The sequence below is a fragment of the Microcaecilia unicolor genome, chromosome 7 (assembly GCF_901765095.1).
Source record: "Microcaecilia unicolor chromosome 7, aMicUni1.1, whole genome shotgun sequence".
NCBI lineage: Eukaryota > Metazoa > Chordata > Amphibia > Gymnophiona > Siphonopidae > Microcaecilia > Microcaecilia unicolor.
In genome coordinates this window covers 273575329-273587710 of record NC_044037.1, presented here as the reverse complement: position 1 = coordinate 273587710, position 12382 = coordinate 273575329, and the positions used below count along the sequence as shown (strand labels likewise).

Sequence of the window (12382 nt, the reverse complement as noted above, 5' to 3'; positions counted from 1 at the left end):
GAGAATGGGAGGGAAATGGTAAAGGATGGAGGGAAGAAGATGAGGTTTTATAATTAGGAGCCTTTGAGGGGCATAATCGAATGGGGCTGGCCATCTTTATGGCCGGCCCCGTAAAGCAGCGTCCCAACCATATTATCGAAACAAGATGGCCGGCCATCTTTCGTTTCAATAATACGGTCGGAGCTGGCCAAATCTCAACATTTGGGCCGCTTTAGAGATGGCCGGCATTGGTTTTCAACGATAATGGAAACTAATGGCGGCCATCTCAAACCCAGCCAAATCTAAGGCATTTGGGCCGTGGGAGGAGCCAGCATTTGTAGTGCAGTGGTCCCCTCACATGCCAAGACACCAACTGGGCACCCTAGGGGGCACTGCAGTGGACTTCAAAAATAGCTCCCAACTGCATACCTCCCTACCTTGTGTGCTGAGCCCCCCAATCCCCCTCAAACCCACTCCCCACAACTGTGCACCACTACCATACCCATTAGGGATGAAGGGGGGGGCACCTACATGTGGGTATAGTGGGTTTGGGGGGGTTGGAGGGCTCCCATTTACCACCGCAAGTGTAATAGGTAGGGGGGGATGACCTGGGCCACCTGCCTGAAGTGCATTGCACCCACTAAAAACTGCTGCAGGGATCTGCAACCTGCTGTCATGGAGCTGGGTATGATATTTGAGGCTGGCAAAAAAAAAGATTTTTAATTTTTTTTTGGATGGAAGGGGGGTTGGTGACCACTGGAGGAGTAAGGGGAGGTGATCCCCGATTCCCTCCGGTGGTCATCTGGTCAGTTGGGCACTTTCTGGAGGCTTGGTCCTAAAAATAAATGGACCAAGTGAAGCTGGCCAAGTGCTCGTCAGAGCCGGCCTTCTTTTTTCCATTATCGGCCGAAGCCGGCCATCTCGTAACCACGCCCCCGTCCCACCTTCCTTACCCTGCCGACACGCCCCCTTTAACTTTGGCCGGCCCTGCGACGGAAAGAAGTTGAAGCGGGCCAAAATCGGCTTTCGATTATACCGATTTGGCCAGGTTTAGGAGATGGCCGGCCATCTCCCGATTTGTGTCGGAAGATGGCCGCCCTTCTCCTTCGAAAATAAGCAGTTTTTGAACATTTCATATAGATGCCTTGTTATGAAATTACCCACCCCTCCATCCAAAAGGCATTATCCCCTGGATTCTATATTGTGCGCCTAGAGATCTGTGCCAAAATCCAAGCATATTCTGTAACAACGCGCATAACTTAATTGGCTCAGCAAACCAATCAGTACTAATTGGCAATAATTAGAATTTACACGCACAACTCCTTAAGCATATTCTGTAACAAACTGTGCCTAAATTGTAATGTGCATAGACAAAAATAGGAGTGGTTATAAGTAAGGAAATGGGCTTTTCATGGGCGTTTCTAAATTTACGCACGGTTATAGAATACAGCCCTTTGCACCTAAATCTACATGTCAGGATTTACACCATGTTTTTGATGGTGTAAATGGATGCATGTAGTTTAAGGCACTAGGATATCAACTAAGCATGTTCTATATACCACACCTAAATCTAGGTGCCGCTTATAGAATACGCTTAGGTGGAAATGTTTTCCATGTGGATTTTCCAGGCGCCATATATAGAATCTGGCCCTATACACGCAATTTTACTGGCATCAAGTCTGGGCAATTTCCTAACAAATCATTCCCTCACATAAACTACTGTTTTTGCACAGCTGTGGACTGGAAAATCATTGCCATTGAGAATGGTATGAAATAAGTATGATTCCATAGGAAAGAGTAGAGCAATAAATAAAAATAAAAGTAACATCATCATGTGTATAATCACGACAGAGATTTAATTGAAACATAATGAGAGTGGAAATATTAATGAATGAAAAGAAAATATTTTCAAATAACTCACTCACACTGTTATTTGATCTTTGACATCTTTTGATCCTAAGCATCGTGGACTTCTTGTAGAATTTAAGTCCCTGAAATCCACTCCCTCTGCCATCAAACCGAGCACAACGACATTATCAGAGTTGACAAGCACTGAATCCCAGTCGATGTTAAACTTATCGGTAACCAACTGGCTGCCTGGAGCATCATCACTGCAAATGCCAACACAGCAGACACAAGTGAGGCCTACTGGCAAAATAATACAATGAGAAAGAACAAGATGTAACAGGCTTTAATTATAGCAGAAGAGATTAGGTTGGGATATTGGAAGACCTTTCTACCTGTAACCGCTTATTTCAGTGGCGATAACTGGTTAAGTGCAGCTGAAAATTAGCAGATAGCCTCGAACAATTGATTTAACCAATCAGTGGCTGTTTCTGGCCTGTTGAATTGTTTTGAATATCGACCAGTTGGTTTACTTATAGTCATGAACAGGACAAAGGACACCCTGCTAGATCTAAACAAATGAGTATAAAGCACGCACAAGCATTTTCCCAAAAGGGATTTGCAAAATGGATGTGCATAAAAGTTTCATTTTATTTAATTTATTGAACTCATAAAGGACAGTTCTTTAAGGGGTCCTTCTACCAAGCTGTGGGAAAAAGGATCCTGTGCAAGCTGCAGGGAACATTTTTTTCCCGTGCGCCAGGGCCCTTTTTACCACAGTGGGTAAAAAGACCCCAGACACACATGGCCATGTGATAAGAGAACTCTTATCGCATGACCATGCAACTGGGAGCGATAAGAGCTCCTGTGCTAACCCGGCAGTAAACAGTGTGGTGATGCCTGATTACTGCCGGGTTACCAACACGCAAGCCATTTCCAGAGCGTTTTCTTTTTCCCTCTGGAAATGGTGTGCGCTTCGGGCAGGACTATCACTGGTGACCCCCATAGGGTCGGCAGTAGTCCTGGAAGAGCGGGCGGTAAGCCTGCGTTGGGCGTACCGCTGCTGGGCCCCTAAACTAGGTGCACACATTCACATGCCCCTTGCACACATAAATGTATAAAAATGCTAGAACTTACACGTGTAAGCGTACGCCTACCCACAAAAGTGCCAACAGGGTGCCTAACTTACATACGTCCTCATTTTATAAGCACTATTCGCATTTGATTACTGTATAAACCAGCATATAGGACTAGATTCTATACAGTTGTAGAATTACCCCCATCGCCCACTTGGTCGTTAATAGGTATAAATGTACGCTGCTTCTTTGTGCCACAATTTCCATGTGTTTTGTGGGCATTTACATAATTTCATAAACTACACCCGGGCAACTTAGGTGATCTTTTATAAAATTACCCTCCATCTGAGTATTGCTTCTACTAAAGTTAAATCTCAAATATTTAAAGCGTCACCCATGACACACTGCAGTTATTGAGGACCACTTAGAAATTCACATTTTCACGTTCATTTATTCATTTATAACCACCCTATTTGCTTTATGCTAGACAGGTAACAAAAGGCACCAGTAATCTTAGCAACAAAATATAAAATTAAAATGTATATATAAGAAACATATAAGCATATAATTAACATACCACAGTGCAAAAACTGGATTTTTCTCACGACTTTTCAGTAATAGTTTAAAGTGAGTTACAATTCGGTACAGTAGGTATGTTCCTGTTCCCGAGGGCTTACAATTTACATTGCACCTGAGGTAATGGAGGGTGAAGTATCATACAGTTCATAAAACCTCTGGGAAGGCCAAAGAAAATACATTTTCAGTCTCTTACACAAGACCAACAAATCATCCTTCCCATGAAGTTCAGTCAAGGCATGAAAGCCTATCACTGAAAACACTTTTTTAAAAGTTGGACATACCAAAAATCTTGTTGTCTCAAATGAAAAGAACACTAACTCAGTAGCTGGGAGTGTGCAGTATGCAGTCCACACATTTTCATTTTTTTAATTTTTTTTTTAGTATTTTGTGTACAGGGATTTTTTTGTTTGATTCATGTTTTTTCCCCCCATTTTGGGGACAACATCTTGAATAGTGCATACTGCTGTGCAATAGATCTGCTTACTGCTCCAATAGTTCCTGTTGTTTCAGGGTAAAACAACATGGGAAAATTGGTTGACATTTCCTAAGTCATTTCAAATGAAGGCATATTTCTTTTAAAAACCCACACCAAGAATCCATGATGGCAGCAGTTTGAATCCCCACTTCCAGAATGTTGACTGTTTCTCTTGCAGTCGGGACATGCAAGCTTAGGAGAAAGGTATGTCCTCCAGATCTTAGCCTATTGCATCTTTGGGTACTATGGATTCATTTTTTCAGCATCACAGCTTGTAGATTGACTTGGGTACCATGCCAATGTTGCTGAATTGGTCTCGGTGTGACTGTTGGCTCAGAATTTTTATTAAGCCCTGAGCTGCGAGTGTCTCTGCCTCCACACAGTTCCACACATAGGGGCACTTTTACTAAGGTGTGCTGAAAAGTGGCCTGCGCTGGTGTAGACGCGTGTATTGGATGTGCGCAGGTTCATTTTTCAGCGCACCTGCAAAAAGGCCTTTTTTTGGCTGAAAATGGACGTGCGGCAAAATGAAAATTGGCACGCATCCATTTTGGGACTGAGACCTTATCGCTACCCACTGACTTAGTGGTAAGGTCTCGTGCATTAACCGGGCGGTAATCGTCAGTGCGCATACAATGTCGATTACCGCCCGGTTAGTGCCATGCGCCAGACATTTTCTGGCACATGCAGTGGGCGCACGTAAAAAATTAAATTACCGCCCGGACCATGCAGTAGCCGGGCGGTAGTTCTGAATTATCGCACATTGGGTATATGTAGGCGCCTACGCGGCTTAGTAAAAGGACCCCATAGTCCAGAAGTTTCTTTCAGTGGTGATCTGAGAACTTCTTATGGCTTCAGCCTTGGCAGGAAGGGGAGGATTCTGAATAAGAATGAACTGCTGGTCTCCTTGTTTGGTGACATTTGAGATCTTGCTGGGTTCAAATGGTGAGCAAACAGAAAAGCAGAGATTTCCATTGAGGGTGTAAGTGAAGGTGGTCTATCTCATGCAGCATTGTGTGCTTCTGAGATTTCTTTGCTGGGTACGGCTGCTGCTTCCTTTTCTCTGAAGCGGCCTCAAGTATTTATATTCAAAACAATTTAGGTAGCTACAGATACCTTAAGGCCATGCTGACTCCACAAATCTGAGAATTACAATTGAAAGCACAAGCCCATCATCTCAAGTTATCAAAAATGGATTATGCTGTGACCCAAATGCAAGTAGAGCTAAAAGATCAGAAACTTAAAATTCAGGGTAGAGTGGCTATGGATGCTGCATTAATTAAAGATATGACTGCTTTACGATGGAAAGTAGAAAATCTGGATAATATTGTTAGGGGTTCTAATCTACGTCTGATACCTTTTCCTAAGTCTTTTCTTGTGACCCTGCATGATATGTAACATATGTTACTGAGGTTTTGAAAATTTTACCTGAGAACATGTCTCCTATTACTAAACTGTTCTATTTCCCTTGAAAAAGAAAAAAGAGAACTGAGCAAGCTTCTTACCATCATGGGGGAACTGATGTACTAGATGTCCAGGCTATATTAGAAACATGTATTACTACTACTACTACTATTTAGCATTTCTATAGCGCTACAAGGTGTACGCAGCGCTGCACAAACATAGAAGAAAGACAGTTCCTGCTCAAAGAGCTTACAATCTAATAGACAAAAAATAAAGTAAGCAAATCAAATCAATTAATGTGTACAGGAAGGAGGAGAGGAGGGTAGGTGGAGGCGAGTGGTTACAAGTGGTTACGAGTCAAAAGCAATGTTAAAGAGGTGGGCTTTCAGTCTAGATTTAAAGGTGGCCAAGGATGGGGCAAGACGTAGGGGCTCAGGAAGGTTATTCCAGGCGTAGGGTGCAGCGAGACAGAAGGCGCGAAGTCTGGAGTTGGCAGTAGTGGAGAAGGGAACAGATAAGAAGGATTTATCCATGGAGTGGAGTGCACGGGAAGGGGTGTAGGGAAGGACGAGTGTGGAGAGATACTGGGGAGCAGCAGAGTGAGTACATTTATAGATTAGTAGAAGAAGTTTGAACAGGATGCGAAAACGGATAGGGAGCCAGTGAAGCAACTTGAGGAGAGGGGTAGTATGAGTAAAGCGACCCTGGCGGAAGACAAGATGGGCAGCGGAGTATTGCAGAGAAGGTTGTACCAGCTGCAATGACTGTGGTCTTCGCACTTGCTGCAGACAGAGATTGGCTCCTTCAATTATACTTTAGGCATTGTACAGTTTATTTTCTGAATTATTTGATTAAAAGTGTTTCTGACGTCATTAGGGAAACTCAAAGGAAGCATAGACAATATTTACAACTGAGACCTGATGTGGTTCAGTTAGACACACTCTTTTTACTGAAGATCCTGTGCAAGTATTGCATTTCAATCTGTTAAATATGGGGCCCTTTTACTAAGGCGCACTGAAAAATGGCCTGCGGCGGTGTAGACACGTGTTTTTGGTGCGTGCAGAATCATTTTCAGTGCACCTGTAAAAAAAGGCCTTTTTAAAATTTTTACCGAAAATGGATGTGCGGCAAAACGAAAATTGAGGTGCGTCCAGTTTGGGTCTGAGACCTTACCGCCACCCATTGACCTAGTGGTAAGGTCTCACGCGGTAAAATGCCAATTATGACCTGATTATGGACTGCACGCCAGAAAATAAAAATATTTTCCAGCGCATGTAGCGCACGTGTCTAAAATGAAATTACCGCAAGGGACACACAGCAGCTGGGTGGTAACTCAAAATTAACACACGTTGAGTGTGCGTAGGCATCTACGCGGCTTAGTTAAAGGGCCCCTATAGTTTCTTTGATGGATAATTTATTAAAAACATACCCCAGTTTGATTAGACACTCACACTTTTGTGATTCTAGGATCAAAGGGTTCTCACTTGCCTTTTTTCCCTAAATATATATTTGTTTTATTTTTAGGGATGCATTTTGATTAAAGTTTTAATTGTAATTAATCACACAATTAAAGATATGTGATTTATTTAGTTTTGTTCCCCCTGCAGCTCCTTGTGACTTTGAACATCACTGAACACTCCATTGCCCAGAATCACAAGAAGCTGCAGTGGGAACAAAAATAAATAAATAACACCATTAATTGCATAACTAATCACATAATTAATCACAATTAAAAATGTAATCAAAATGCAGTTCTAAAAAATTAAAAAATACAAAGAAATGAAAAGATAAGAAATGCAAAATACAAATTGCCAAATTACAAATGAAAGAATCTAACACAGCATGCAGAATAGCTATAAACAGCCTTACAATTTTCACAGCTTACTTCAGAACTATTTTATTTTCCTTAATTTTTATAACATCTTAGAGCCACTGATGTATAGATTTTGTATAAATATTGTTTTTCTTTTTATCTTCCCTTTACTTATGTATTTTGATCCCAAGTGGTTATAGTGCTTGGTTATAAATTGTAATAATGTCCATAGACAAAAAAAATAAATAAATCCCACAGAAGAAACTTGAATTTAATCCTATAACTAATTGAAGAGCACTTTTCCAAAATTCTCTCTGTCTATTTTTTTTGTGAGTTTTCAGCTATGCAATTAATTTTGTTCATCAAGGCAAGACTAATTTACTGTAGCTTATTCCTGTGCCATAACTCACTAAGTCCATGAATTTTGTCACAGGAATAAGTTACAGTAAATGAATGTTGCCTTGATAAAATTAATTGCATGACTCAAAACTGACAAAAAAAATGGACTGAGTGAGTTTTGGAACCAAAGTAAATAACCCAAACTAAGGGCCTTGTTTACTAAGATGTGCTAGCATTTTTAGAGCATGCTAAAAACTAGCACACGCTAACCGTGTAGATGCCCATAGAAATATTATAGGTATCTACATGCCCATAATATTTTTATGGACATGGTTAATGAATGATAATGCTTAGCATGCATTAAAAGCACTAATACACCTCTAGCGCGGTTTAGTAAACAGGGCCCTAGGAGAAATGAGGTCCATATTCAAACAGAAGCTATACATTTTCAGCCAGATTCAGTACAGAAGTACAGAAGTACATAAGTATTGCCACACTGGGACAGACCTAAGGTCCATCAAGCCCAGCATCCTGTTTCCAACAGTGGCCAATCCAGGTCATAAATACATGGCAAGATCATAAAAAAGTTCAATACATTTTATGCTGCTTATCCCAGATATACAAATATAGATAAGGAGAGCACGTTGCCACAACAGAAATATATTATGTATAAAGGGGACGTCTCATACAGTCACACAGACACTTAGAAGTGTCTGGCTTATGTTGAGCCAATATGTTTGTGACGACATATAATCATTGACTGCCCCCAACCTCCAATGGTGCACAATATTTGCTTTTTGTGAGATTGCTCGTGTTCAATTTTAAATATACGTGTCTTAATATCACACTGTGTCCATATCACTTTTTTTATAGTTGTTTTTGTGCACCCATAGAGTTCTAGATCTATAGGCAATAGGCATATATTTTGACGGCACTCAATATAGGCAGGATCTATATTGAGTGCCGTCAAAATATATGCATATTGCCCTTGACAAAGCAAATAACTGCGAAACAGGCTCCTGTCAGGTGGGCATTGATCCCGGAAATCTGATCAGGACTCGATAAGCGAAGTCTATGTAGCACGAGAAACACATTAATCATTGGATTTAAAGCAATATAAAGTGACTCGTAGCTTCTAAGAAGATTAAGATAAGTTATATATATATGCTTTTGCTTTCATTGATTTAGTTGACTACAACAGTGATATAGTTTTTGAAGATCTAGAACTCTATGGGTTCCCCCGCCAGTAAAAGTGAAGGTAGGCGGCGGCGGGGGAGGGTTCGTGGCGGGAGGAGGGGTCGGAAAAGACGTGGGGGGCGGCAATGGCGGGGGGGGGGGGGGGGGGCGGCAATGGAGGGGGGGGGGGGGCGCCGCCGGGGGGAGGGCTAAAATGTGCCCCCCTCCCCTCGGGCTTTGGACCCCCCTCCCACGGAAGTCTGGCTACGCCCCTGCGGGGCATTATTTGCTGATACAACTATAACTATATAATATATACAATTCTAGCTACACCATTGCTACAAGCATAATGTTACAAACCATATATAGTGGTAAAGGAGAAAAACACTAAAATGACACTGATTCTAGAGTTGCTGGTTCCAAGCGATTACTTGTTGAATTGTGTGGAGAGAGGGAAGATCCTCAAGTACCAAGAAATGCAGAATGAGAAGAAGAAAATGTGGCAGAAAGATACAGAAATGTATCCCATCATTGTTGATGCCATAGTCTTGATCAAAAAGAACTTCTAAGTACACCTGAATAAATTGCCTATCCATGTTACATCTCATGAACTCTACAAGGAAGCTCTCTTTCGCCCAATGCAAGCACTACGGTGAGCGTTAGTAGTAAATTTGAGAGACTGAGATCATACTCCACATACCCGGGCTTAGAAATAAAGCTCATTACTATCGTGGTATGAACAAAAATAACCTATTTGGAGTCATTACACCCCCACAGACAAACAATTTTATAAAAGCCTAATGTAATGGGTTAAGGACTGTTTTACCTGTGGAAATGCTATTGAAGAGGGCAATTTTCAAATGTTATTTATCCTCAGTACCATGAATAGGCTGCTTGAAATTTTCCAACTCTGAACCCATGCAAGACTGAGGATCAGTAAAGTACATACTTGGGACTGGAAGACTGTGTGTATATATATATATATATGTTTGTATTTGTGTATGTGTTTCGGGAAACAAAATACCTGTAGAAAAAAAAAAGAAAATGCAAATTTCCATGTGTATGTTTTCCTTAGAATTTTTTCAAAGGGAACACGCATACATATTTTCCCTTTCAGAAATGGTACAAAATTTGTGGGCAGAAGAACATGAAGACTTTCTGCTACCCACATAGTTTTGAAAATTTCTCTCTGAGTCATCTGTTAAATATGATTCACTGTACAAATGATTGAAATTATTCTGCTGAAGGCAAGCAAGAACAGTCTCATTTTACAGAGACATATTACACTGACACAATACTTAAACCTCTACTGTATTGCATGTTTGATATTTAGGATTTTTTTTTAGTTCTATTTTTATTGAGTTTCAACAAATAACAAACAAAAAATAAGACCATAAAACCAACCATATCCAAAACAATAATGGCCAAAAGCAAAAGTGTCAAGATCATAGCACAACCAAATTAGCGATGATATCATCTAGTACTCTCTACTTATCAAAATGCTGCCCAACAAACTTCTCCTCTGCCGCCCCTTCATACCTCCGGTATAAACAGACAAGATTCCACCAGTAGACATCAGTGATGGCCTGAGAATTTTTACAGTGATTTAAAACAACTTTAACCACCAAAGTAGTAGAAAAATCAAACAGATATGACTTGCTTCTGAGAGAGAGGGGTAAGTAACCTACGTATATGACTTCAAAATTAAAATCTTAGGTTAAAGATTTTTTTTTATTTTTTGCTCACACCTTTTTCAGTAGTAGCTCAAGGTGAGTTATATTCAGGTACATTGGATATTTCTCTGTCCTAGGAGGGCTCATGATCTAAGTTTGTACCTGAGGCAATGGAGGGTTAAGTAACTTGCCCAAGATCACAAGGAGCAGCAGTGGAATTTGAACTGGCCACTTCTGGATTTCAAGACTGGTGCTCTAACCACTAGGCCACTCCTCCACTCCTACCAGGAGTGTGGACTATCTGTTCATACAGGTAGTCCACACTGCTCTCCAATATTGCCGGAATGATGGCCACTGAAACATCATATGTGACAACATCTCTAAGACAATGCCAGCATCTGTTATCCCTTGATGACATGACTTTTGAAAGGTTATATGGCATCCAAAAGGCCTTATGCATCAAAAATTAAGATGTTTGATAAGTGGACACTGAAGCAGAGATATGCAAAATCATTTGCTATATCTTGTTGATATTTGGGGTATTTTTAATTAGAAACGCACCAGTCAATATTCAAAATGATTTAAATGGGTAGGAGAGGCTTCTGCTTGCTTAAATCTCACGCTGCTGGATTGCAGCCGATATTCAGTGACACTTAACCAGAAGGGGACTTTCTTCATGTTCTGGGGGAATAGGAGTGGAATCATATTTTTTTTTTGGGGGGGGGGGGAAGGAGGAGGAGGGTCAGGATTTGGCCATATAATCTTAAGTATCTTAAGTGGGACCTGGTTGAATATTGGCTGGGACCTGCATAAGACCTGATGGCTAGATCATGCCGAATTAGCCCTGGATATTCAATGCCAGTTGGCACCGACATCATATCCTACATATCCCCTCATCCACCAAATACCCCACACTCCATCCCGCATGCTACTTTTACTCACTGAAGAGTAGCCTAATGGTTAGCACAGTGGGCTGAGAGTCAGGGGAACCCAGTTCAACTCTCACTGTAGCTCCTTGTGACCCTGGGCAAGTCACTTAATCATACATTGCCACAGGTACAAAAAAAACTTAAATTGTGAGCTCAGTAGGGACAGAGAAAGTACCTATATATAATATATACACCACTTTGGTTGTACCACTGAAAGCTGGTATATCAAATCTATGACCCCTGATATACCTTTCATCCAAAATATATATCACAGGACTTCCATCACATAACCACCACACAACCTACATTCTCCACTCACCCCTTCAGCCAACAATTATTGTACTCCCCTTACCCACAGCAGTATCCCCTCAGCCAACAAACAATATACCCCATACCTCTGTCACTGACCACACACCCCGCCTGGGAGCAGAGAATCCTTGAGTGAGGTTTCAGGAAGAAGAATACCTAGGAGGCAGGGGGAAACAGTGTCTCTAAATTAGGTTTTGGATGGAGCAGGGGAGAAGGGAGTATGCTTGACTCAGGATTGAGAGTAACTACTTCAGATAATGAGGAATAGTGAAAGACACTAAGAGATGACAGGAGATTGCCAAAGTGTGAGTGCTGGGCATCATGGTAGATTCATTGAGACAGTGTGCTTTGTTTCTGTTTTTCAAGGAGCTGGCATGGAGGAAGGCCCACAGTGTAGTACATATGACATGGGTTTACTCTGGACTATGGTGTCTCTCAAGTGGTAAGACTCCTGAACAAACCCCTCCACTGAGTTTCATTGAGTCCTGTTAGCACTTTAGGAGTGGAGTAATCATCTACTGGTTAGAGCAGAATGTTGTGCACCAGGGAAGATAGTTGTCTGTTCTACTGATTCCCCTTGTGACTTTGAAAATGTCATTTCACTCTCCATTTCCTCAAGTACACCCTGGAATGTAAACTCACTTGGACAGGGAAATATTTAGTGTGTCCCTTTGTAACTTGCTTTAATCTTAAGAGTTGGAAATCAGATGCTAATGGATTTATAGAGACTGCATCCAATCTATGATGTGATGTAAGATTAGAGATGACAAAGAGCTTTTTTGATT

At 41.3% G+C, this 12382-nt stretch overlaps 1 protein-coding gene across 1 annotated transcript in view; it reads right to left on the bottom strand.

Moving 5' to 3' along the window:
* DPP10 (dipeptidyl peptidase like 10) overlaps nucleotides 1-12382 on the bottom strand; it is a 744229-nt gene that overhangs the window by 38898 nt on the left and 692949 nt on the right. The window contains 4 exon segments of the mRNA XM_030210103.1: nucleotides 1239-1246; nucleotides 1907-1949; nucleotides 1951-2005; nucleotides 2008-2090. Of these exon segments, the coding sequence (XP_030065963.1) occupies nucleotides 1239-1246; nucleotides 1907-1949; nucleotides 1951-2005; nucleotides 2008-2090 (189 nt within the window).